At 41.8% G+C, this 27948-nt stretch overlaps 2 protein-coding genes across 4 annotated transcripts; one reads left to right on the top strand and one right to left on the bottom strand.

The window, feature by feature from the left end:
• Window positions 1-1438: 1438 nt before the first annotated feature.
• TCEANC2 (transcription elongation factor A N-terminal and central domain containing 2) lies at window positions 1439-11787 on the bottom strand. Of its 2 annotated transcripts, XM_039483664.1 has the most exons (6): window positions 11656-11786; window positions 10647-10792; window positions 7179-7320; window positions 4898-5091; window positions 4332-4370; window positions 1439-2952 (listed from the first exon to the last, which is right to left on the bottom strand). In XM_039483664.1, exons 2-6 carry the CDS (start codon window positions 10746-10748, stop codon window positions 2764-2766), a joined length of 666 nt encoding a protein of 221 aa, XP_039339598.1. In that variant the 5' UTR covers window positions 10749-10792; window positions 11656-11786; the 3' UTR covers window positions 1439-2763. The 2 variants fall into 2 exon arrangements, with proteins under 2 accessions (XP_039339598.1, XP_039339599.1); XM_039483665.1 differs by lacking the exon at window positions 4332-4370 and having other exon boundaries at window positions 11656-11787.
• An 18-nt stretch (window positions 11788-11805) lies between these two features.
• Window positions 11806-26136, top strand: TMEM59 (transmembrane protein 59). Of its 2 annotated transcripts, none has more exons than XM_039483662.1 (8): window positions 11806-12020; window positions 15975-16080; window positions 18482-18576; window positions 18788-18940; window positions 19267-19339; window positions 19686-19767; window positions 21869-21977; window positions 23746-26136. In XM_039483662.1, the coding sequence occupies exons 1-8, from the start codon at window positions 11847-11849 to the stop codon at window positions 23893-23895; spliced, it is 942 nt and encodes a 313-aa protein (XP_039339596.1). In that variant the 5' UTR covers window positions 11806-11846; the 3' UTR covers window positions 23896-26136. The 2 variants fall into 2 exon arrangements, with proteins under 2 accessions (XP_039339596.1, XP_039339594.1); XM_039483660.1 differs by having other exon boundaries at window positions 11811-12020; window positions 19683-19767.
• The last annotated feature ends 1812 nt before the right edge of the window (window positions 26137-27948 follow it).

A 27948-nucleotide genomic window follows, 5' to 3' on the forward strand; every position in this document is an offset into this window, starting at 1 on the left:
AGTGGGTAACTAAGTAAAAACAGAAGTGGAGCTGATTCTGAGTATACATAGGGTGCAAGTCTTCTGGCAGCGAAGGGGCCAGTTGTACACAGGCAGTTCTCTGGGTAGAACGGCACTTTGTATTGCCTAAAATAATCTTTCAAGAAAAAAAACACAGCGTAGGCACCCCAGAGACAGTGCTGCCTCGAGTCTCACTTTCACTGCCTCAGCAAAGAAGAGTTTGGGGCCTCCCTGCACTTTCTATTAGATCTTTGCTCACCTTGCAAAACCGCCACACAGTTCAACACAACTTGGCCAGGTTGGGCCGAGGCCTGGAGCCCAAGTAGAGTATCAACACAGTTGTGTGGGAAAATGCTCTCTCCATGGTTGGAAGTTCCTCACATTTGTGATTTCAAGTTGCATGCATACATTGAACAGAGAGAGTGAGTAAAATTGACCTGAGTCAAAAATGGAGCTGGAAGCCAGGGCACGGCCTTTCTGGAATAAAACCTAAGGACTAATGTAGAGCATGTTGATCCTGAATTGCCTTCATGCCAGTCCAGCATATTGTTGACATGCTATTGTGTCAACTGGGTCCAGTTACTTGTGAGAAGTGGATTAGGCACTGGGGGTAGCAACAAGCAGACCAAGTGTTAGGTCTTCACTCAGCTGTTACTCCCCTAACGATCAGTCATACGCCCACCCCTAATGCTCTAGAACAAACCGTTACTCATTGCACTGCAGACAACCATCTTCCAACATCTGACTCAGTCACGTTTCCAGCCCACCCATCCCTAATTTTAAATGAATGTCTGTATTACACTATTCTAAATTAGGGAGTCATTGCTTTGAAATTAATAAAAATAATTGAGTAGTGTAAGGTGTCTGGAGAATGCAGTGCTGGGCAAAGGCAGTGACTCCACGAACTTTGGAGTGGAGTGCTGCTTCAGCTTCCAATATCCGTGGAGAAAAAAGGGGGCTGGCAGATACAACTGGGTGAATAATCATTTCTCTCTCATTATCTTGGAGGAGATCTGAATGTGGACTGTTGTGAACACCTAACATACAGTTGCTCCACATGCACCAACCATCTTGACCTAGTGGCACTTTGTGAGACAGACACAAGTACTGACCAGCAGTGATTAGGGGAAGTACTTCCTGAAGCAACTTGACATTATGACGACATGTTAGACTCCTTGCCCCATCACATTTCCAGGGCCCACAATACACAAGTTTCACTTATCCCAGTACTTGGCCATCTCTACTCTTATAGTTTCATCTCACTGATTATGTTCTGTGACCAGCCTGCACACAGTCAGAACACACAGCACAGCAGAGAGAGCCTGTGTCTGCCACAGCCTCAGGAACAGCATGCGTATCAAGAACAACGTGACTCATGGCACTAAGGCAATCGGAGAAAAGACAAAGCTGCCACTAATTAATACTGGGAAACACGTGCTGGTTAAAAATAATTTGTTTATTGCTTAAAAAGTTGTTCACATAATCACTGTAATGTATTAATATTTATTCCATCGTGGGGGTAAGAGCCTTTATGAAAGGTCAATTTATGCTCCCATTGAATTATACTTAGAGATTTCATTATAAGCTTTCCTCACATTGGTACACACAAAAAACAAGCACCACACTTAAATAAATCAGGAATGAGGTGTTGATGTTTAAGGTGAAATGCTCAATAGAATACACAGCAAAGAGGTGTCATGTAGCAAATACAGGTGCCGCCTCGTTTACCTGAAGGCCTAGGGAGACATCCACAATGCTGGGATAAATGAGGTTTTGGGATGCAGTGGGATAAAGCTGGCCAGCCAACACAGACTGTGGTCTGAGTTCCCAACTCTGGAATACAGTGAAGAGAAGCCCCCTCACTTTGCTAAGCATTAGCTCTGGAGTACCTGGGTATTACTGCAGGGAACATGACTGAACTTGAGTTAACTAGAGCTGTCAGTCATCACCTTCACTTCTGATTTGTAAACTCCCACCCCTTCTGACTGGCACTGAACATCATTGCTCCTTTCGGATAGTTCCACTATGCTCCTGGCAGAGACGGAGTCACGCTGAGGGCTGGTCTACACTACTGCTTAAGTTGACGTAACTTATGTCACTCAGGGATGTGAAAAAGACACACACGCCCAAGCGACGCAAGTTACAGCAACTTAAGCACTGTCCACACCGGTACTACATCACCCGGAGACGCTCTCTTGCCAATATAGCTTCTGCCTCTCGCGGAGGTGGAGTAATTACGCCGATGGGAGAGGGCTCTCCCAGATGTGCTACAGTAGCAAAGCTACATCGGTGCAGCTGCACTGATGTAGCGTTGTAGTGTAGACTTGCTCTCAGATGTGACATAAATGGTGGTGCAAGTGATGTGTGGTTCTGCCACTGCAAGTTGATACAACTTACATGCTGAACAGCTGATGTAACTTACATGCTGTGGGACCACAAGAGTGGGTTTGTAGCAGGAAAAGTAATCAAGTAAGTAAGTAATTAAGAAGGCATAAAGCAAAGTAGGGGAGGCCTATGTGCTTTTCCTGCTACAACCCCACCCATTCTGTTCCCTCAAATGTCCACTGACTCACAGATTAATTTACACCACCGCTTACATCTCTACTGAATTTGCCCCAGATACCTTCCTGATATATCCTGTCCTTACAATGGCAGAGTGATTAACATGACCAGTGCTCCTGCACTCTTAAAACACAAGGGCTTCTCAATCCCAATATGCGGCATAGACACGTGAATCCCATGTTCAGCACCAGGCACTCTGAGTCACTTCTTATGGTTTTGTACAAGCGCACTGACTGGGAGTGCACCAGTTTTGACTTGTGCGCGGGTTTCAGGTTTGTGCTTTAATGTGAAGACTAGGGCTCGCACTGTCCTGCGATATGGTGCGTTAATGAGACGGGAAGAGAGATGAAAAGCTTCTCGCTCAATATTTTCAGCCAGTGGGTGATCAATCTGAAAACAGCAAAGTGTAAAATTAGATCCTTACGTTTAATAAGGAGACCAACTGATTGAAATTGGAGTTCGGTGGTTTTCAGAGTTTCTTCATTAATCAGCTCAAATTCAAGGAAATCTACTTCCCATCACATGTGAAACAGGAAGAGCAATTTAATTCCACCCGAGCAATTAAGGAACAAGGCAACTTGGTCAGTCACAGGGCACTCATTCGCATCTCCAGCTGGGAGGCAATGCTTTGCCCTCACAACAGGACACTAATCTGCAACCAGCTTTGGGTATCAAGTTCAACTGCAATTACAAACTACACTGCACTGTCTCCATAAATCTCACATTTGATCTTTCTAATACAAGGCACCTTGGATACTATTTTCAGCTCGATCCTAAAAGCAATTCTAAGACACTCCAAATACTTGGGAGCTTTGCCTGGTGCTATAAAGGGAAATGCAGGCTGTGTGTGGAAGGAGGTGTAATTAAGAATGCAGAAAGGGATTTGCTAAATGTTAATTATGAAGCTATGTGCCAAGATCTGTAATTTGGCACAGCTTAGAAATGTAAGAAATAAACAATAAAGGAAGAAATGAAACCTCAACTGCTCACCACACTTTTAATTTCACTTTTGCCTTTAGTGATGGGGAATCTCCCACACTTTCGCAGATGGGAGACTCCAAAATATTAGTGTTATTATTAGAGTATTAGTCAACCCCCAAGTCCTTGCCCCGTCTGCTACCCATCTCCCAGTTGCATATCCCCTTCTGACCCACTTAGTCCTTGTACCCTGCCCCCACCTGCAGATTCCCCTCTCCATTGTCCTTGTACTCCCAATTCTTGGACTCCCTCCTTTTCCTGTGACTGTCTATACATCCGACTGGCCCACACTGAAGCAAACTACACCTCTTTGATGGTAGCAGCATTCCGGGGAGATTCATGCCTATGGGGGAGCAGGCAATGTTTTCCTTAATATCCTTTCATGTGTCACGTTTGGAGAGGGAAGTTTTAATCTCTGCCCTCCCACTGGTGTCTCTACCCAGCACTGCCTATTTTTGAAGCAGCATGAATTGCCTTGGCAGAGGGTAGACTGCAGGCACCTTGTGCCACTGCAAACCCCGTCTGTTCATACCACCAGGCCTCTGTGCTAGAAACTGACACGGATCCAAAGGGCAGGATTTGAACAAGTCACCTAATGTATTATGGAGCCTTTCTTTTTTTTAATCAGCCCCTTGAATCATCCAGTCATCTTGAGGCATCCCCACTTTAACCTATCATACCCCTATTTGAAGGGGACAGGTGAGAACTCCCTTCAGAACATACCATTCACTTCTTAACTGGCCAGAGTGTTCATTTTTCCTAAGGCCAGATAAAAGTAAAGAACACATTACCTTTAACTTGGCTTTGTAACTCCTGATTGACTTGACTTTCTATTTAAAAGATAATTAATGAATAAATGAAAGGATAATTATTATGGAGTTTAATACACCAGGCAAACTAATCATTAAGCCTTACAGCACATCTTGTTCATTCACTTAAAGATACCACAGGGATCTAGTATTTACCACCACTTTATATACTATTGACCCCATCTGTACATTTTTGCAATAAGTTTTAATTTACAAATACTTAATTACTGAATTACAATTTCCCTGAAACACAAAACAACCAAGAGGTCTTTGTGTGGGTTTTATAGCTAATAAATAGTAGGATGTATAGATTTCTCTTTCCCCTATATGATCTAAGCATAACAGACACACAGGTGTCCTGTTTGCGGACTGTGTAAATGAGAGCAGTGTCAGTGTCATTTTCACCTTTGTTTTCAATAGCCAGAGTAATGTGGGCAAAGGAAAACTAACTCCTTTTGGAAAAAAACCAATAACAGATCTCTCGATACAGCAGCTAGCTATATACTCTCCTTTTAAGCTAAAAACAATAAAAGTATCAAGAATATTACCTCTAGTTCCAGAGCATTGCAAAGTAGCTTCCGTGCGTTCTTCCTGAGAGTCTCTGTTTTGGGATCGCTCCTGACTTCTATTGATGGTTTGTTTGAATAATCTTTGATGAAAGTTCGCCACTCAGTGTAAACGTCTTTTGCGAGATTGGCCACATCATGGTCTGAATGTTTGCGCATCTTATTCACTGTGTGACCTGCCAAATAGAAACAGCAACAGAGTTCGTTCAACTTTGGTGGGTAGGTAAGTGTAATCCAGACCTGTCAGTACACATTAGTGACAAAACAGCCACAAAGCATTGTAAGTCAGGGTATGTCTTTACTACCCGCGATCCAGCGGGGATCGATTTATTGTGTCTAGTCTAGGTGTGATAAATCGACCGCCGAGCGTTCTCCCGTCGACTCCTGTACTCCAGCGCCGCGAGAGGCAGCAGTCGACTCGCTGCGGTGAAGACACCACACTAAGTCGATCCAAGTACGTCGACTTCAGCTACGTTATTCATATAGCTGAAGTTGCGTAACTTAGATTGATCTCCCCCCTCCCCGCCGCCAGTGTAGACCAGGGCTCAGACAGCTTCAGAAGAAAACTAAGCACTTGACACAAATGCTAATATGAAAACACTGGGGCCAAAGCTTGCAGAGTCCTTATTCACTGATTTAATGGTGGTTTTGCCTGAGTAACTTCCTAGGTGCTCGGTTATCCAGCTGTAAAATGGGAGTAGCATTTCCCTAGATCACAGAAGTGTGTAGTGAGGTGCTCAGACAATACAGGGCTACACGAGTACTTAGACAGATGGGAAATCTAGTGTAAAGTCTTCAGGATTGGCTCACACAGAATAAAAATGTTTGCTAAAAAATTATTTGGGGAAGCGGATGTTAGATGATATTTGCAATGTTTTTACATACGAGTGAGGAAGTAATGATTTCCTACTGTTTTCCAGTCACCATCAGTGACGTTTCTCACGCCCACGGAAAATGCACAGAGAGCTACTGCACCATCAAGGAAATGTGCCCTTTGAAAGGGGATATACTACCTAACACAGTGGTTTTCAACCTTTTTTCATTTGTGGATCCCTAAAAAAATTCAATTCCAATAAAAAATTTCACAGGTTGAAAACCACTGATGTAACAAAGCAGAAGGCACAGTTCCTCTTCTGCTTGGTATTAATTTCTAAGTGATAACACTACTGGCCAAAAGGTGTCACTATTACTCCTTACAGCACAACTGCTTCATCTGTCACTGGTGCAGAGCTGCAGTGGTTCTCAAACTTTTGTATTGGTGACCCCTTTCACATAGCATACATCTGAGTGCTTATAAATTAAAAACACATTTTTATATATTTAACACCATTATAAATCCTGGCGGAAAAGCGGGGTTTGGGGTGGAGGCTGACAGCTCGTGACCCCCCATGTAATAACCTCACGACCCCATGAGGGGTCCCAACCCCCAGTTTGAGAACCCCTGTGATACAGGAAGGCTGAATGTGCTAAAAATGGCAAATTAAATTACAAAACTCAGACCAGAAGGGGCAGATCATTCCTCCTGTTCCGTACACAGAGAGGGCCCTCTGCATGAGGATCCTGCTGCTTTTGCACAGAAGGGAGGTGGGGGCAGGATCAGCCCTGGCACTGCTACTCTCCCCCTCCAGTACAACTTGGGGTGATCTCTGCAAGATCAGAATCTGCACAAAAAGAGAGCCGGGAACTGGTGGTCTCACATCATACCCTGTCCCCCAGTCCTGTGAAAATTAATCAAGTTGTGGCAGTGTTATAAGCATATAGCCCCCTCCACATTGGGGATTCCTTGGGGAAGAAAGGAGCACCGAGGTAGCTGTAACTAAGGAGCAGGGCCTCTATGCTGATGGCTCAGGCCTCCAGCAGATCCTGAGGACTTCTCTGGGTTTGCAAAATGGGTCCCGCATCTCATTCCACAAGAGAGTAACCACCCATGACCAATCAAGGAGGAACTTTGTGGAGATTTCCTCCCCATCGGTCCTTCTCCCACATATTTTACCATGGAAGGGAGTGACCCAGCCCTTGATTATAAGCAGGCAACATCCAAATAATTGTGAATAATTCAAGGAAAACTCTTTCTTCGCAGTACTAAGAATTTTGCAGACTATGTAGCTACCTACCACCAGGATTTTATTCAATAATAAGGTAAAGTGCTTAGGACCATTACTGAAAAATACTGTCAACAATTCCCTTGTGTATGGAAAAATCCAACAAGCGAAGGACACAAATTGACCTCATTTTCACACTCTAAATTAGATACAAAGTGCACCTATTTTTGTTGAAAGTAACACATCCTTAGAAGGTATTTTCTTCTTTAATTCCTCCAAAGCTTCGATCAAATTCTCTTTAGACTGGCCAGGAAGCTCCAGGACAGATTTCCATCTTTTTATGTCTTCTACAACCACCACTCTCTGGGAAAGAGAAAAGTCTTTAGGACAGTGGAATATTCTTATTGCGAATAAAGATGTTGGCCTTCATCTCAGCTAATGGGGCTGTTATCAACACATGAATTATTGATCATGACATGAACCAGAGCACAGAATATGTGATGGTCCAAAATGATAGGTAACTGCTTGAGAGCAGCTCCCTGTTGTAAATCAGGACAGAAATATCCAGAAGGCAAAGTGAGATTCTTAATCTTATTCTGCCAAACACAGGGCACTTAGCTGCAAATATCTCCTAGAAAAAGACAATTATGCAAGTGCTCAGACTTTGGAAAGCCCACTGTATAAATGGCTTAATAAAGAGCGGATGAGAGGGAGTGGCTGGGGGAAGCAGCTAATTATAATATTGTTAGTAGCAACTTAGTACCAGGCAGCGCCTGAATCTGCCCTTCTGCTTTCGACTTTGCAAATCTTAAAGCAGTTAGTGTCAGCAGAGAGAGAGGAGCTAGGGAGCACCACAGAGGAACTGAAAGAAGCCAGTCATTAATGTATTTGGCATTTCCATAGTGCCTTTCACCCCAAGCATCTTGCTGTGACACTCCCAAACAACGGATTACAAGAAGCCTGAGTCTTGTTACACGTAAGATGTAGTGCAAGCCCTTTTACAATTAGTCAGCAACGGTTATGTAGCTGATATGCTGTTTGTATCCTCCTCTGTCTTATATTTAGATTGTAGCTCTTTGGCAACATTTTCTGTTCTGTTTGTAAGCACCTAGCACAATAAGGCCTTGATCCAGGACTGGGGACACAAGTGCTATCATAATTAATAATAATAATCTCTTGGCTGCAAAATAACCTGCAGGGGGAAAACAATGAAAAAACTGCCACTCAAGAAAGCAGTGTAAGAAGGGATGAAAAGCATGCACCTCTTCCCACAGATTGTCCTTTTCAATTACACCTCTATCCCGATATAACACAAATTCGAATATAACGTGGTAAAGCAGTGCTCCAGGGGGGTGGGGTAGGGCTGCACACTCTGGTGGATCAAAGCAAGTTCGATAACGCGGTTTCACCTATAACGCGGCACGATTTTTTGGCTCCCGAGGACAGCGTTATATCGGGGTAGAGGTGTATCTATATCATGCCCAGATGCTACAGTGATGGGCACGTTAGAAATGCTCAGATACAGACTGACTAATGGATATGCAGGAATCACTTCACTCACTGTTGAAATGCAAGTTATGCCTAATTTTTTTTTTTTAAACTTCTGCAATTAGGATCCGAATAGGAGAACACTCACCACCCAATTCCCACTTCCAGCAAGATCAAAAAGGGAAGGAAAAGTGCTATGGTAATATAAATAATAAATTATTATTAATGGCCAATTGGCCTGTGTCCTTTCCCTCTCCTCCTCAAGCATGGAGTTCTGCAAATCTTAAAGCCAGCTCAGTGTGGAGATTCAGGAAAAATACATGTCTCAGAGAATCTTTGTCAAATGCTTTAATCTCATGCAGGGAAGGTGGTGTTGGATCCACCTATACATGCTAAATGTGTCTTGCAATGCATTCTTGCTGCCTATTTGAATAGTTTATGCACATTTTATGTTCGTTAAATACAACATTTATAAATACAATCATGCACCTGATTAATGGCACTCTTGGATGATGATTCCAGCATTAGTGTTGCTATGTAGAGCATTATGACTTCCCATAGGTTTAGAATGACCTCAAATAGTAACTGTACTCAGTACCTATGTATTCTACAACTAATTATGAGTCCAAGTTTCAGCTATACTTTCTTAGCATCTGCAAAATTATGAGCATAGAAATGCATATGCACATGGATAGATACACAGTTACTCTGTATGAGCTGCAAAATCTATATGTACAGATTTACAGGACACCTGAGACTGGCTGAAAGTTTGACCCTATGTTTGTGGTTTTTTGTTTTGTTTTTGTGATTCATCATAAAATATTCTAAACAAATTCTAAATCTATTGAACTTTCTTTAGAAAGCTTATATCGTGCAGAATCTTGTACTCATGTCACCAAATATCTGACCATTGTTTATAGAATGCCTTTCAGTCTGATGGAGCGAGCTTATCCATTGTACTGTTTACTGACAGAGCACACACTACTGAACGGCAGCCATATGTGGGGAGGAATGCAGCAGCTATTCTGTGTCAACTTTACATGACTGTTTTCAGGTGAGGAAATACTTCTAAAATTGAGGCCACAGGTAAACCTGGACATGGGCTGACTGTAAATACGCCAGATAGAATTTTGGCCAGAACAACATGAGTAACACCACACCTTGCTAACATTTGCCATAAAATCTTCAATGACCACATATTTATTTGATAAATAGTATTTCCAGCAATCCAGTGCCCCCTTGTGGTGTGGTGGAGCACAGGCTCAGTAGGGAGAGGAGTGTCACCTAAATGATCAATACCACTTTTCGCAGCAACCTGGGCTTCCTTTGGAGGATTCTCATTGAACTATTGACCATGCCTTAGCCTAGGAGATTGGATAAAATAAAGCTTGAAGTTGTATGCCAGCAGACATCTACAGAACAACTGCTACTGAGCATCAGCCCTTTTAGGGTCCTAGAGCACAGATCCAGCAAACTGGCTTCTGTGCAGCGTTCACATCCAACTGAAGTTAATTGTGGGCCATATTTCTTCACACACACACTTTTCTAATTACAGAATTCCTAATGCTCAAGTGAAAGGGCTAAACTAAATTGTGCCCAATTTTACAGGATACTGAATGGGACTGTTGAACACTGGGTTCTGAAATACCGATTAGGCTGAAATCTTCACCCTAGAGAAAGGGGTGGGAAGTGATCCCATTTCAGTGTTAATGGCCCGAAAGGAAATTCAGGGGCCTATTTCTTGGGGGCCCCACATCTAAGCATCAGATATGAATGACTTGGACTCACTAGAACTGTAAGTTCATATCTCAGCAGGGTGAATCTAACACATTATCCTTTCAAGCTCCAAATCTGATATTGCCTCAGTTTATGGGGTACATGCATTAGATGAGCTTAACAACCAACGTCCTATCTGCTTTAGATACACATTAGATGTTCCATAGCAGTTTTTGTAATAGGCGTTTTCTCCAGTGTCTTTGGAGTACATTTTCTTTCTCCTTGCTGTTGTGCTGAGTGTTTGTTGTCTTCTTGGCTGCTGTCCATCTCGAATGCAGCAGCATTTCAGTGGTGCTGTATGTACTCTCTCAAGTGCTCTGTGATCCTTTGGGACAGAAGTTGCTATATAAACTACATCAATATAGTATTTTCAGTATAGGCCTGATCTCTTATCCATCCATTCCCTTTGCCCTCCCCGCTCTTACCTTCAGAGATTCTATAGTGGCTTGCTTGTAAACCTTTTCTCCTGGATCTCTTTTCCTAGGGCTCTCTTGAGCTTTGGGTTTTCGTATCACAAATCTATCCATGATGGACACTTAAAGGTCTCCAAGTTATTGGTTACGTGCAGCAGCTGTTTCAGTGAGAAAACAATTGTCTATTTTCTTTTATGAAACTGTATTGGTAATACTGCTTTAACTTAAAGGCAGATTGTTGACAGAAATACCAGAAAAAATAACCTAGAAGCCTGAGCTGCAGGTAAGTAGGGGAAAAGGTGGGGAAAGGGGGCTTTTGATGGCAATGTTACACTGAGCCCCAAATACAATGAAGCTGCAGGGCACAAATGAGGATTGGGGGCAGTGGGGGGCTTGGGCTGCTACCGTTTATCTCTGGGGCTGGCTAGGAGCGGGGATTTGTGGCTGGAGATTTGGGATGACACTACAGGGTACGCAAAGGGGGTGCAGCACCGTGCTACAACATGCCCCGTGGGGACTGGCGTGGGGTGCCCAGCTCATGCCCCAGAGAGAGGGATGGAGGCAGGGGACCCGGCCCGCAGGGGGGAGGAAGGAGGGATGGAGTCGGGGGGGGCCCGGCCCGCAGGGAGGCGGAGGGACGGAGTCGGGGGGCCCAGCCCGCAGGGGGGAGGAGGGATGGAGTCAGGGGGCCCGCAGGGGGAGGAGGGACGGAGTCGGGGGAGGGGAGGGATGGAGTCGGGGGCCCAGCCCGCAGGGGAGGAGGGATGGAGTCGGGGGCCCGGCCCGCGGGGGGGAGGAGGGATGGAGTCGGGGGGGACCCGGCCCGCGGGGGGGAAGGAGGGATGGAGTCGCGGGGAGGGATAGCGCGGGGTGCCTGGAGGGGGGCGCTGGGCCCGGGGTTCTGCTGCCCGGAGCCGGGGACTTGGTGGTTGCCCGGCGGGGCTCGGGGCGCACGGGCCGGGCAGCAGCGACCCCCTGGGGCTGCAGGAGGCCAGTTACTCGGTCCCCGGAAGTGACTCGCCTCGTAGTTCCCGGCGAAGGCAGTTCCCCGTCTCCGCCCCAGCTCAGCTCCGACAGGGAAACTGCTTCTCCCGTCAGGCCCCGCGGCGAGGGAATTCTCGCGATATCCCTCAAGCCCCGTCCTGCCCCTGAGGGCCGGAAGTGGGGGCCCGACGCTATAAACAACTCCCCCGGGGAGAGAGGAGGGGCAAGATGGCGGCGCCGCGGGGGAGTCTGTCGGGGCTGGGGCTCGTTCTGCTGCTCCTGATGTGCGGGAGGGGCTGGGCTGCCGCGGGCTCCTCCGAGGCCTTTGACTCGGCGCTGGGGAGCACGGCCTCGTGCCACCGGGCCTGTCAGCTGACGTACCCCCTGCACACCTACCCCAAGGTACGGGGCCCCCGCCCCCTCCCCGCACGAGCCTCTCAGGGTACAGCTCCCCCCGCCCCTGCGCTAGGGGGCTCCCCCTACTCCTGCCTCGAGGTACGGGCCTCCCCGTCCCCCGCGCACGTAGCCAGACACCGCCCCCTGCGCTCCGGCCCAGGGCCTTCCGCCGGGGTCCCCCTGCTTCTCCCCAGCTGGGGCCACCCCTGATCTGCAAGTCAGTCAGACTCTCTTGGCATGACAGGCTGGGCGAGTGTTGCCAGAACATGAGACTCCTCAGGTATTTGTGGGGGTGAGGATGACTCGCTTCCCCCGCCCGATAGCTTCTGAGGTTTGTTCACCCTGGTCCACTAGTTGCTGGTTATTTCTTATCTGGTTGTAGGTGCCTCTAGGTATGGGGCCCTTGGCTAGGAAGTTTCCCCCTACACACCAACCCCAAGATATGTCCTGTTCCTTTCTCACCTCCCCTTTCCTATGGGATATAAATAGATTACGTGAGGTAATATCTCTTATTGGATCAACTTTTGTTTGTGGATGGTAAAAGCTTTTGAGCTACACAGACAGATCTCTTCTTCAGGTCTGGGTAAGGAAGTAGACCTGAAGAAGAGCTCTGTGTAGCAGTCAGTAATCGCTCTGTAAAATATAACCTTTTTGGGGAGCAGGTTGTTTGTTTACCAGGTAAGGCAATACCGTTTCTTCTTAGGATCTATATGTTCAAAAGCTATTCAAGCACAGCACATCCAGATTTTGTTGTTGTGGGGTTGCCATGTGTCCTGTTTTCTTCTCCATCCTTCTCTCAAAGAAACAGTGCCAACTTGATGTGGGCTGCTCCGGCTTTAAAACCATACAAAATATCTTTGTGTGTTGACAAGTAAAAAGTCCTGAATCATGACACTCATAAAACATTTGAATGATAGAGGATGAAGTCTGAAGAGTGATTTAAAAAATGAGCACCCCAAAAAACTTCCACCCCTGGGTTCTAGTTAACTTAGGCAGAAGTCTTTCATGGTATCTATCTTTATAAAAGGAAGGTGTTGGAAAACTGTTTCCCCCAGCTCTGTTTCATGCTGAGCTTCAGCATCAGTTCAGGTTTCTATAGAATTCTGCATTACTGTTGGAATTTGGAAAACTCATTATTCTTTTCAGTCATGTATGAATTTTTGACTGGTAATATACTTTATTCTCTATCTGCAGCGGTGTAACAGGTTGAGTTCAAAATGTGGGGTGCACAAACAAATGAGGGAGATGAGTAATAGAGCAGAAAGTTTGAAGTGTGGAATTAATATTTTTAGAATAAAACTACATAACCATGGTTTTGAGACAGTAACTGTGATGTGTATATACCTCAACAATGAGTGGAAGCAACAAAGACTTGTGTAGATGGAATGAAATGTATATCTAGAATATGGGACTTTATGCTGCATGTTGAGATGTCTAAGCATGATACCAATTGCAAAAAAGGCCAAAGTTTGGGAACTGAATCATTGTAAGATTAAACATCTTTCTTCCTTAATCCCAACCCAAATATTTTTCCTACTGCAGATGAAATTTCAGACTCCTATGGTGAAGCATCGTTCCCTTTTTTGGAGGACTTTGGCAAGTTTTTGAAGGAAATTGAAACTCTGGTGTTTCTAGTAGCTTTTAGAGTTTTTAAAAATCTAAACACTGAGGTCATCATTATAGTATACATCATAAAGAGGCCAATAAAATGACACACACAATTTTCTTCCTACTGAGTCCTTTTTGACTTAAACAATCTATCCTGTGTTGATTTTAAGCACTACCTACCACTAAGCTGCCAAATAGAAATAGAGGTGGCAGGCAACTTTATTTTGGAAACATTCATTGTTTGGTTTAACTCATTAAAGAGAAACTTCATTAAGACTTGTCAAAAGAATCTGTGTGTGCATCATATCTGCCAAAGCCAATTCAATATGAATATCAACATCTGAGGCATATTTTCTGCAGAAGGATATTTCTATTAGAGAGACAGTCAAGGTTGTTAGGCTTTATTTAACAAAAAAAATATCTTGACCTAGCTTGGCAGTTATTTTATACTGCAAAAACCTAGAACATCAGAACATCTGTGTCTGAAAGAAAAACACATCCATTTATTTACAATGGGTTGGTTATGTGGTAAGGTGTGGTGTGTTTGCCTTGATTCTTTAATAATGGATACAAAGTTCGCTCCACCTGAAAAACAGATCATGACAACCATAAGCATGAGGACAGAGCCAAAAGACCTGTCTTGAGTTTTCCTGTTAACAGATTCACATGGTGTCAAATGCAGAACAATGTTAAGTGTTTACAGCAACACTACAAACAACCAGTTTTGTTGGTCCTAACATATGAGAAAGATAAGGTAAGTGGGCTAATATATTTTACTGGACCAGCTTCTGTTGGAGGAAGATACAGACTTTCAAACTACACAGAGTTCTTCAGGTCTGTGGAAAGAAGTCGGACACTTTTTGAAAGCTTGTGCTTTCCACCAACAGAAACTTGTCCAGTGAAAGATATTACCTTATCTATCTTGTCTCTGACAGAGAAAATATTCCACATTGTGGAACTAGATAACTCTCTATTTTTATTACTTTGCTTTAAAAAACAAGCAAAACTTCTAAGATACCAGGGAAATAGGTACTTACCAAGGCCTCATTTAAACACAGTTTTTCTACCAGTAGAGTATACTAAAGTTTGGGGGCATGTAACAGTATAACTATTTAGATAAAAACACAACTCCTAGTTATACTTGTGCAACTTAGTGTGGCCGTAGTTATACTAATATAAAGGTGCCGTATACCAGTGTAGCTTATTCCCCTTTCCATAAGGAAATAAGCTATGCTTGTGTGACTGTGGCCACACTAGGAGGGTTGTACTGCCTTAGGTATACCAGTACTGCTCTAGCTATACAACTTTTGTGAGTAGACAAGCCCTCAGATGAAGTCTACCTTACAGACACCATTTATCTGCCACATGGTACTTCTAGTAATTAAAACAGTATGTTTCTCACAGCTAAGGGAGTATTTTCTTGTGAAACAAAGTACTATAGCACTTCATTAATTATTGGGAGAAGCATTACGTTGCTTTTTACTTTTCATTCTGAATGCTACCATACTATAATCTTGATTGGGGCATTATACACAGAGGTTGATATAGTCCCTGCCCTGCAGAGCTTACAGTCTAAGACTGGAACATATGAAGGGTGTGAAAGAGGGTGACCATCAAATAGGAACATTGATATACCTTTTTTTAATACACTTGCTGTATCTTAGTTTTGTAATTACATAAAGGAATATTCTTCTCCCTTACTTTCTGTCAGCATAACCAGTAAATAGGATGTTGACTAGCTGTTTTGGCAAGTAAGTAGCCTCGACCCAGGAATAGGGCACCACAAAATATACTCTAGTTACTTATTTTGACAACTTTTTACTTCTAATTATATTCTATAATAAATAATTGTTGTTTTGAAGATGAATAGTATATTGTCATTATGACTCCTCACTGGTAGCATTTGCCATTAAATCTTTGAGAGGTAAGGACTGCCAACTTTCTGTGTGAATTAGTGAAGTGAAGGTTAATGGGTTCTACTTTGATTCTTTAGCAGCTAGCACCTTGATTTTTTTTAAGCTATAATTTTTCAGAAATGCATTTTTGAACTTGCTGACTTTAATGATCTGTCTATTCAAGGCTGGCTCCTTGCTGAATAAAGAACTGTGTTCTGCTTGGACTAAGGAAGTCCATATCAAAATTGCCCAATAATTTTAAATAACTGTAATTTGCTTTTGTTCCAGACTGTACAGACCTTAGTGTTTGGCTGGCTTCTAAGGTTTTCTTTTTGTTTGAGTTTTTTTCCCCGGTAGCTCTTATAGTACTCAGAAAAGTAGTATGTTGCTACCCTAGGTTCTTGAATGGAGTATTAGTAATTTCTTTAGCAACCCTGCTTTTCTTGTAACTTCCCAGGAAGAGGAACTGTATGCATGTCAGCGAGGCTGCAGACTGTTTTCTATTTGTCAGTTTGTGGATGATGGAATTGACTTGAATCGGACCAAACTGGAATGCGACTCTGGTAAGATAATTCTGTGCTCTTTCTACAAGATGTAATGTGAAGAGACAAATAAAGGGAAGAGCGGAAACATATAAAGGGATATTGTCAATTTGACTTTTTTTAAATTGATCTTACTCTGTTAAAAAAAAAAAAAAAAAAAAAGTTTGATAGAGCACTCCTTAAAAGTTATCAAATTTTTAAAAGGGGTTTCTGCTTTGAGCCTTTAAAATAAGGGTCCTTTTGGCCAAGGTTAAAACTTACCCAATGTAACCATATTAGGTGTAAAATGGTTAGCTGACAATGTAATTTTCAAGCTGATAGTGTCCCTTTTACTCCATGCAACATTGTGCAGTGACAACCTAATAAATTACATCAGTTGCAATGATTTTCCTAGCCCTGTCTATTTGTTGGGACAGCATGGCTTTGTATTTACTTCAGCTGAAATGTTTGCTTTACAAAACACAAATCTTGGTGAACTGTATACTGTACTACATCACTGGTATGGCCTCATTCAACTAAATTTTACAATCTCTTTGCTGTGGAAAGAGAAACAAATCTTAACTACATTCTCTGCCTTGCATGTAGTTAAACAACTTGGGAGCTGGGTTTGTCTTGTTGAATTAAGCCATTAAATATCAAACATTCATGAATAACTAATTGTTTAAAAAATAATTATCTGAAGATCAGACAAGGAATGTCGATAATTAAAACTGTGAAAAGACTGTACTTGTTACAAACTATATACCAAGCTAATATTTCTTTATAGTTCTGTAGTACTTCCAGCCAAGGATCTTAAAGCAATTGATAAACATGAAGGTTCTTGTACTGAAATCAAAAGTGTGGTGTGAACCAAGCAAGGCAGGAGAGGGAGCAGCTCTCCCTGTGTAGTCTAAAAGTGGGTAAGTGCCAACTCAGCACTAAAAAGAGGCTCAATCTTGTGCTGAAGGCCAAAGGGGCAGTGGCCAGCTCCAATAGCAGAGAGAGTTGGGGAAAGGCACGTTAATGCAATACAGAGCTGTGTTATATGGGCTGGAAATAGGCTAGAGCTGCAGAGAAGCAGTATCCTGTGCACAGTTGTGATCCAGGCATTTCTTTTCAATTGCCAAACCACACATCAAGGGATATCATAAAAAGGGGTGGTGCAGCAAAAGTCCAAATGCAGAGTTGAGTCTGAATTGTTGCCTCCTTTCCTGTACGACAGTGCCACCCTGGGCTGTTGCCTTCTGTCTGTTCATTTGCAGTGGTCTTATAACACTGATTTTGTTCATTGCTTGGTGGCTGTCCTGTGCTTTGTGATGCACTCCCTGGCCATTATGTTCAGTTGTCTCTAGGTGCTTCTGTGACTGCCGATTCTGTGGCTTTGTAACTGTTTTACCATAGGACTGCTGCTCAGGCTCCTGAGAACTGCACTCTCAGTTATTTGGCTGATTACTGTGCATTCCCTGCCAGGATTTTGTCTGCCTTGTTTCCATAGGCTGCCCATATCTGGTTGTATGCATGTTCATTTTCCTCTCCCGTGAGAAAATGGATAGTACTTATGTTCAGTATGCACTTTTACTTGTCACGCCTGTTCTTTTTGTGCCTTCTGGCCTAAGCTTCCCAGTACCCTAGTGAGAGAGGATTATCCCCAGGTGTAGGGACTTTCCCCAAGGTCATACTGCAGGTGGGTGGCTAAGCCACAAATAGAATACAAATCTTCTGGCTTCTCTCCTGTAATTGCTAGTCTGTCCTTTCATTTAAGTATTGGATACGGATATTTGGAAATAAGAGCAGAGCTGACTTTTTATCTTTTTGATAGAGCTTGAAATTGGTATAGAAAAGTCTTAACTATACTCATGCAACACTGATGGGCAAACCCTCCTTTGTTCCCTGTTATGCCATGGCTCTCTGAGGTTTGATGGATTCTTCTGTTAGTTTACTTCATCCTCTGGAGCAAAACTTGAACTCTTTCATGGTATGTGGGAGGGAAGGCCATAGTACTGTGGGAGGGTCTTTCAGAACTCTGGTTGGTGATCCATGCCATCTCTGGTACAAAATCCTTGCCTATTCTACTGGGTTGAGGCTGTGTTAATTTACGTCACTATGTTGGAATTTTCTATACCAGTAATTGCTCTTACTTTATTTTGATTGTTTATTGCTTTTCCTCATTTTTGTGATCAAATGCTGTTGTTGCATTCATTTTTTAGATATAACCCAGTTTTATGCCTATTCTAGATAGATCATCTAGATTACATCAGCCCAAAGAACCCGGTACCAGTATTGGTACATTGCTGTCATATTATTCCTTAGGTGGGATTGGGAGTCTTTAAAATTGTCACTTGAGTCCTTATCCGACTGTACCTACACCTTACACTCGTGCTTTCAGTTGCTGACTTAAGATGTGAAATTATTTTTCAATTTACACAACATTTCTTCTTTGCAGCGTGTACTGAAGCGTATTCCCAGTCTGATGAACAATATGCTTGCCATCTTGGGTGCCAGAATCAGCAGCCATTTGCTGAACTGAGACAAGAGCAAGTAAGCATGTAGCATGTTTGTCAAATGCCACCTACTTTTTTTTCTGCAGCTCAGATTGTCTCACTCTTTTTTCAGATTTAATAAGTGTGTGTGTGTGTAGAGAGATGGAGAGAAATTGTCTATTTAAAGACTAAAACCTTACTGGGGACAGTGTTAAATTGCTTGAATATGTATAGAACAAATTGAAAACCAGTTAGTGATGTGTTTACAGTTAATGTCCCTGATGCCAAGGATTCATCTCCTTTTCCCTCTGACACTGGTGAGATCATTCTGGAGTGACATGATGGACTCAGCACAGAGCTTCATAACTTCCTCATGGACCTTCTACCTTCAAGCAGATGATGGCAAAATAGTTATATTCCAGGTGCTTGCTTGCTTTTTTACTTTTACAAGGCTTTGGGTATCCTGGGTGTTAACTGTTGATCTCCTTAGTCTTCCAATCACACAACAGATAGCAGAGCCGTCTCGGCAAGTAACTGCATGCTTAATGTTTGACAGCAGTCAGTCTCTCTTTGTAGTGGTCACTGGATTTGCAAGGTAGAAAGATTAACTTAAATGGATAGTGTGTCAAAAAATTTTCCCATTTCTTTTGCAAATGTGAATGATGCTTATGGGATGACTATAAGTTTAAGGTTAATTGAAGCTTTATGAAATACAAATAAGACCTTACAATTTTCATTATTGTTTTAGTCAAAGCCAGAAGTTCAATATATTCCACAGGACACCACAGATCTGAAAGAATCATCGTTGAGCAAAACCTCCTGTAAGTTGGTTTGGGTTCTCTAGAGTGCAAATGAAAATATTCATAACTTGCAAGAGTAAGTCAAATCTTCCACAAAGGAAAAAGTCATTATGGGCAGACTGTCACCTTCACTCTGTATACATTGCAACAAAGGCCACAGTAATAAATAAACTCCTTTTAAAATGTATTTTAAATATAGTGTGGTATTTATGCCCTTGCCACACTGGAATTAGAACCATTTTAAAGAAGCTTTCTACTATCAGTGTCTTGGTATAGACAGGGACTATATGAGACTAGAGTTTATAAACACAAGTCTTTTTTTAAATTGTAACCTTGTAATGGAGCTGTCATTGTGATATTTCAGCAGACCTACAGCCAAGAGGTTCACAGACACACAGAGGATTTTTTGAAGAGGAGGAAAGCAATAGCTTTTTCAAATGTCTGTCTATGTATGTATCTTCTACTGTCTTGTAAAAGCTTAAATGGTAGGATGACTTTCCTTCCCCATATATTTTACATGTCATATACTCCATCAGAGAATCTCAAGCTGACAGAACTGTATTAAAGAAAAATGATGTTTTGGAGGAGCTGTTAAAGGGGAGGTTTTGAGCACTTGTGTTATCAAGAAAATAGATATTGGCCACAATATACTTGTCTATTTGGCCAACCTAATCTCTCCATGCAGTTTAACCTAACCATGATATTTGTCATTTCCTGTCCCACACTACTGATATTTTGCTGCAAACTGTTAAACAGCTGCTACATTTCACTGGTCTCCTAGATATGGCTGCATATCAGTGTGAAGTGATTGATTTGTGTGGTACTTTGGGATTGTCTAGTGTGAAAGGTGCTGTATAAATAAGCAGTTTTGCTTTATTTCTAGATTGATAGGATACAATATAACTTTGCTCTTTTTCTTTCATTAATCTTTGCTACTGAGCAGCAGGATGCATTCACACACTTCTAGACATACAAAACAATGGGGTCTAAATTTAGTTGAAAGAAAGATCTTGACATTATTGTGAAGTACACTGAAAACATCTTCTCAATGTGCAAGAGCAGTCAAAGAAGCTAACAATGTTAATAACTAGAGAGGAATAGATACAAAAACAGAAAATCCATGGTACACTTACATATTGAATACTGCATGCAGTTCTAGTCACCTCATATCAAAAAATATTTTAGAATCAGAAAAGGTACATAAGAACGGCCATAGTGGGTCAGACCAAAAGTCCATCTAGCCCAGTATCCTGTCTTCGACAGTGGCCAGTGCCAGGTGCCTTAGAGGGAATGAACAGAACAGGTAATCAAGTGATCCATCCGCTGTCACCCATTCCCAACTTCTGGCAAACAGAGGCTAGGGACACCATTCCTGCCCATCCTGACTAAATAGACATTGATGGACCTATCCTCCATGAATTTATCTAGTTCTTTTTTGAATCCTGTTAGTCTTGGCCTTCACAACATCCTCAGGCAAGGAGTTCCACAGGTTGACTGTGCGTTGTAAAAAATACTTCCTTTTGTTTGTTTTAGACCTGCTGCCTATTAATTTCATTTGGTGGCCCATAGTTCTTGTGTTATGAGAAGGAGTAAATAACACTTCCTCACTTACTTTCTCCACACCAGTCATGATTTTATAGACCTCTATCATATCCCACCTTAGTCTTCTCTTTTCCAAGCTGAAAAGTCCCAGTCTTATTAATCTCTCCTCATAAGGCAGCTGTTCCATAACTCTAATCATTTTTGTTGCCCTTTTCTGAACCTTTTCCAAGTCCATTATATCTTTTTTGAGATGGGGCGACCACATCTGCACGCAGTATTCAAGATGTGGGCATGCTGTGGATTTATATAGAGGCAATATATTTTCTGTCGTCTTATCTATCCCTTAATGATTCTCAACATTCTGTTTGCTTTTTTGACTGCTGCTGCACATTGAGAAGATGTTTGCAGAGAACTATCCACAATGACTCCAAGATCTTTCTTGAGTGGTTAATAATAATTTAGACCCCGTCATTTTATATGAATAGTTGGGTATCCCTAAACCTCCAACTGCCAGAAGCTGGGACTGGGTGATAGTGGATGAATCACTCAGTTGTCCTGTTCTGTTCATTTCCTCTGAAGCATCTGGCACTGGCCTGTGTCAGAAGACAGGATACTGGCTAGGTGGACCATTGGTCTGACAAGTATGGTCATTATGTTCTTTAGAATTGCGCCAAACATTTGGCTGCTATTTCCGTGGCATAATGAGGTTCTTAAGGCAGAAAGAGATTAGAGATTTTGCTGTCATACATTCAAAATGCAATTAATGGAGAGATTTGTTGGCAAAATAGCTTAAAGTAGGAGTCCGCTTGGGATCTAGTAAAGAAACTGCCAGACTTGATTTGTTGCGCTTCCCTACCCTGTACCTGAAGGACAGGTAACTAAGGTGGGGTGGGAGACTGGATGATCTAGACATGGGAACGCAGATTGGTAAAACCCAGTGTGTGTCTTTAGGAATAACAGTTTAAGAAAACAGGATAAACAACTTTAATGATGCTCATTACATTTCAGAAATTCTGGTTGGATTTTAACTACTACACTTGTTCTCTCCGTACTGGTGCTACTCTGGATTTGTTGTGCTACTGTTGCTACAGCTGCACAGCAGTATGTTCCATCTGAGGTAAAGCTAATTATTCTATAGCTTACATCACCTTGAAGTTATTCATATTACTTAGTGTCTGAAATGCTATAGGGTCTTAGGTGTAGGGCTGGTTTTTTGGTTCACTGGCTGTTCTGCAAAATTAAAAATTAAAATCTGCTAGAATCGAACTAAAAATGTTGGCAAATCAAGTCAGTGCATTTTTTATCTGGGTTTAACAAAATTTCATTTGCATCAAAATGAATCACTTTGTGTTGGGACATCTTAAAAATAAAGACAAGAATTGTAAGTTCCAGATTCACAAAATGGATGGAGAAGGTGGTGGGGGTGCCTCCCTTTATAACCTTTAGCCCAGTAGATAGGGCACTTAGCTGGGATGTGGGTCACCTGTGTTCCCCTCTCTGCCGGCTGTGGAGCAGGGATTTGAACTTTGCTCTCCCACGTGGCAGAAGAATGCCCTATTGGCATTTGGGGTAGGTCTCAATCTCTCAAAGTTGTTCAGTTGTGTGTAAGTAAATTAAAGTCATTGGGCCAAGGACATAAATGTAGGTCTCCCATCTCCAAGGTGAGTGCCCATAACTGTGAGGCTATAGTCATTCTCACTATTACTATTCTCATTCTCACATTCTCAACGACTATTCAAGCATTTTGTTGAAGCTGTTCCACTTTGTATAAATGACAAAGATCGTGAAATGACTGCAGTGTCATGATTACGGCTCTCACCTTGGAGGTGAGAAACCCAAGTTAGTGTCCTTATTCCAATAACTGTTTAATTACAGTGTTTACACGCAGTGGAACAACTTCAGTGAGAGAGAGAGTTGTGATCTAGAATACCATCCCATATCCCAGTGCTTAGGGCAGTGATACTCAATTAGATCTACCTGTGGGCTGTTTGGTTTTTGACTGGAACATCCAGTCGAAAAGGGACCCTGGTGCTGACCAGGCCACTAAAAATCCAGTCAGCGGGGCTAAGGCAGGCTCCTTGCCTGGCCCTGGCTCTGCTCGGCTCCAGGAAGCGGTTGGCATGTCAGCCTCCTAAGCACAGGGGCAGCCCTGGGGGCTCTGCGCGATGCCCTCACCCCAAGCACTGGCTCCGCAACTCCCATTGGCTGGGAACCCTCTTGCCCATGGTAACCATGTTTGACAACTGGACATTTGTTTCTAGTATCTTTTTGCCAGAGCAGAGTGAGACCTAGGGATGTATGGTTACAGGTTGCATTCACTAAACCATTAAAGGGGTTTTAATAAGATTGTGAGAAGGCTGAGAATGGCAGGAACCTTTGGACATGATGTGGGTGAGTGGCAGGAATCTGATTGGAGGAGGAGAGAAAGGACTGGCTGAACTGACTTCCCCCGCACTCTCCTTCCTCTAAAAATATGCAAGACTGGCAAGTACCACACTCATTCTGACAGGAACATGTCAGTCCTAGCCTGGGACTCAGACTCAACTTTGAACATGAATTTTAGATGTCATGGAAAATGCAAAGTGTGTCATAGTAAGAGTTGAAGCATTGCTACTTTGAGGACCTTCAAAACCTCACGAGAAATGTATGATCATAGTTGTATGCCAGAAGCTGGGAATGGGTGATGGGATGGATCACTGGGTGATGACCTACTCTGTTCATTCCCTCTGAAGCACCTGGCATTGGCCACTGTCGGGAAAACAGGCCACTGGGCTAGATGGACTGTTGGCCTGACCCATTATGGCCATTGTGTGTTCTTATGGCTAAGCATGGCTTGAGTCTTGCATTCAGAATCTGTAATGATATGATCTTTTTAATTATTTCAGAAGCTGAGCATCTATGGAGACTTGGAGTACATGAATGAAAAACTGACCAGATACCCAGCTTCTGCTCTTGTTGTTGTTCGATGCAAGACTGAACATGAAGAATCAGGACCTCTACCCACAAAAGTTAATCTGGCTCATTCAGCAATTTAAATAGTTTAAAAGAATTTAATAGACTAATTCTAGCAGTTCTATCAACTCCTGGTGGGTTTTTTATGGTTTCTTCAGCTGCGGGGCTTAGCGGTCAGTGTTTAAATGCAAATAAAATTACAGAATCAACAAATCAGTCTGTCATGGAATCCTTGTTTTCCTCTAGTAGTGAAGAGAATTGCACGTTTAACTTGCAGTTTTTTCCCCAAATATATGTAATTGCTTTCACTGGAGTTTGCAATGCGTCTTTTTTGCTTAACAAAAACTGTAAACATGCTCGCTACACTTCCAGTCATTTCTAACTGTTCTATGATGTAAAATCGGAATTAGCTCTGTAAAAGTAAGATATAAATTCTAAGTGGGCAGATGATGCTTAGGTCAGGCATTTTCAGTTGTGAGTAACTAAGAACATTAATTGTAGAACTATTTGCAGAAATTTTGTATTATCCGTTAGTCTTTGCAATAACTCTTTTTTCCCAAAAATAGAAATGTATTTTTTTACAGTTATCAATATTCAGAGCGTTAATGAGGTACTGCAGGTTGAGCTCAAGCTGTCAGAAGTGCAAGTTTTTAATGACTCATGGACGTATCCTTTTACATGCAAAAAAGAGACATGCTTATTCTTTTGACAAACTTTAGCCTTAAACTCTTCAATAGCTTGTTAGGTTAGAGCATACTTTTTCTGAAGGCACTCCCTTTGCTATACTGATTAACTAATTGGGTCCAGTTGTTTCATTGTCAGAAACACATTGATTACTGAAAACTGAGAATAAATTTAGAAAAGTAGAATGACTGTAGCCTTTTGCTGTGGCTCTCAGTTAACCATGATGCACTCAGCGTGAGACTCATCTACAGCATCCCCCTAATATATGCAACCTTACCACATTCTGCTACAATTCAGTAACAGTATTTACTAATGTATTATGTGAGAATATTGTTATAACTAGTTTGTCCAACACAGTTCTGTTCTTTACTACAGCAGTTATGATCTAGTGGTGCCTGCTAGGCATCTATAAGCAAGAAGGGACTGTGATGGTTTTCCTTACGAAGTCTCTTTGCAGATGTTTAGAAACTGGCCAAAATTATATCTCTGATACCTTTAACTTTATCCAATTGTCTACATTCAGGTTAGAAGTAGGCAATAGAAATCTACTGGTTTTGCAAAGCTTTTGTACTCTAGCAAAAATTATACTTGAGACGTTCCAGAGAATAGCTTATTGCATGAATTAAAACCAGAAGAATAACTTTAAGTTTGGTGGAGAGTGAGGTTTAGAAACGGGTATGCATTTGGTAAGTTTCTAAAGTTTGAGGACTATATGGTTGTGGTTATAAATCATGTATTATGGGTCCATACTTAGAGTGCATACCACATACACTGTGGTGCTTGCTATATGTGGTAAGCATACACAGAGCTGCTACAAATCGGTGTTCTCTTCAAAACTATGTGCACCTTACATTTTTGCCATGAAGAGGTAAAGTTCAGAATCTAATTGTTCAAGGGGTCTAGTGTGTTAGTACAAACATTGAATTTAAGCCCAATTACATAGTAACTTCTGGTTGATGTGGCATTGAAAGAGGATCTGACTTACAATCATGAAAGTTGGAGTGAAATGCTGTTCTTAACATGTCTTTATTAAATACCTAAGTTATACAAGGGTCTAAAAATGTGATGGTTGTGCAGTGCTTTAAAAACTGGTTCATAATCTGATGCCCCAAAATAGCTTTTTTTCTATATTTGTAGTAGTAATCAGTCCTAAGACTCTCATTTCTATGCAGTTATGTACTTCAGACATCAATACACAGCCTTGTTTAATGCAGAATGCTGATGTGCTAGTATCAAATGTAACTTGTGCAATGACAGTTTAAAATCTTTAGGTGCAAATGCAGACTTTATACCAGTGGCTATGGCTGGTATTCTTTGCACTAACTTTGTCTGCAGTGCAGTCTCTGAAGACATTTTAATTATCCCAAATCTTGACTTATAACTAGCATTGAATATAGCATATATGTAGCATTGAATCTGTTTTCTCTGTGATGTGTAAATGCTGGAAATAGTGTTTATATAGCCTCACTGAAAGTATAACTGTCCAGTTGCCTGTTTCACTATGTGTAGTACAGCTTTCATTATGTCAATGACTTTCATTTTTAACTCATGAGTGTAAAACTGTTTTTTCTTAACTTGTATTTCTAAAGGTGGATGTTTTCAAATGTTGAAATTTTTAATTATATTTGGGTTAATCAACAGCTTCTAGTTTTTATTTTGAGCTGTAATATCTGCTTAAACTTCTGAAAACCAGAAATGAAAGGAAGAAAAAAAACAAATAAATAAAGGTTCAAGTTACTTACCTGAAATGTTACGATACAATGAATAGATGCTGAAGTCCAAGGCGCAGTAACACTCTGCCATGGGTGACGCCTACAAAAGTTGAGTTTCTGTAATGAGCGTCTCAAGGTATTAATTTCTATAAACAAAACTATAGTCCAAAGAACCAGACTTTCACAGTATTATACATTTCAGGTTTTATCCAGGTCCGTTATCAGAATCAAACTAATGCCAGCAGTTCCTACGCTAAATACAGACTGCAATTCAGTCATCTTGGTACTTTGTAACCATTATTGGAGCAGACCTAGGTCTTATTTACCAGTTTTTAAGATAGCAAAACAATCTCTGTTCCTCTTCCTTATATTCAGATGCTCTGTTTTCTGAAACATTAATTTTGTGTGCAGTGATTTGGGTTTTGGCTCTACCCACAAATGAAAACTTTAGTAAATTGCTTTAAGCTATTGTAGATGAGGACCAACTACTTCCTCACCTTCCTCTTCCCCATATTATTGTACATGTGACCTTTTTCTCTCTTGTTTTGAAAACTCAAAAACGTCTAAACTTAGAAACAGGCATCCTAGGGTCTCCATTGCTCAATAAGCAATGTATGATTTAAGTTACAAAAGACTGATAATTCCTGCTCCCCATGGTGCAGTGGCCATAGCTTATTGTACTGTCAGAGTCCTAGGTGAATGGAAGTCATAAGCATATAAATTTATCTAGTCCACTGATTTTATTACTCTGAATCCATCTAGTTAGGGCTCGCATCACCCTACAAGGCTGGCAAATATTACTTTAGTAGATGGAGAAACTGAGGTACAAAGGTTCTGATTTTGGGCAAAGACAGTTCTTGATTGAGCTGTGATTTACATATAATCCCACTGCATAAACCCAAGTGTTATCTAGTAGGCTACAGCAGAGAGTGTGCTGGTCTCTGATTTCTTAGTGACTGAAAAAGATGAAATGTCCTTGCTGGTTCTTAGCTCCATATTCTGTTCTTAAGTCTATGAGTATTTAACTCTGCTTTGGATCCCGAATGTGATTATGTGGGGTAGGATCATTCCAGTTATTCAGAATGATCCCAGAAGAGGATGGTGGATAACTAGCCTCCCTGAGCTCTCTGGGCATTTTACTAAATTATTTTGTGATTCCTATTTTAACACTTAAAAAAAAAAAAAGCTTATATGACATGAGCCATTCGGGAGGACCTATTTTTATAGAGGCACATCGTTATGGTCTTACTCTCCTCAACAGCAGCTGTAAATTCTGCATGTGTCGTGATCAGGCAATTACACTCAGCATCACTGGTACCAGAACATCTAATTATAAATCCTTGTGTATTAAATTACAACACAATTTTAGGTCTAAACTTAGAATGTTTAGCATATCCAAAACTGCAAGGAGACCACAAGCCACTTGTAGCTTTGTTTTTTCAACACAGTAATCTTCCCAAAGAGGAACAGCATCCCTAATCGAGGATATTACAAAGCTCCTTAAGCCACTTGATCACTATTTTGACTATTCTATGTAGTATTTTTGCAAATGGTTTGCATGGAGTATCTTTAACAAACTTCTATGGCACCAGTCAGCTTGTGTGTTCAGTGCTTTCCCTCTGCCAGAGTATGTTCTATAACAGTCATTTAAGCTGTAAATCTTGCCCAGGCAGGGACTAGCCCTTTATGCTTGGACAGTATCTATCATGTTGTTGAGACTGCAGGGGGAAATCTTAAACT

Source organism: Mauremys reevesii, linkage group 8 (assembly GCF_016161935.1).
Source record: "Mauremys reevesii isolate NIE-2019 linkage group 8, ASM1616193v1, whole genome shotgun sequence".
Classification (NCBI taxonomy): Eukaryota; Metazoa; Chordata; order Testudines; family Geoemydidae; genus Mauremys; species Mauremys reevesii.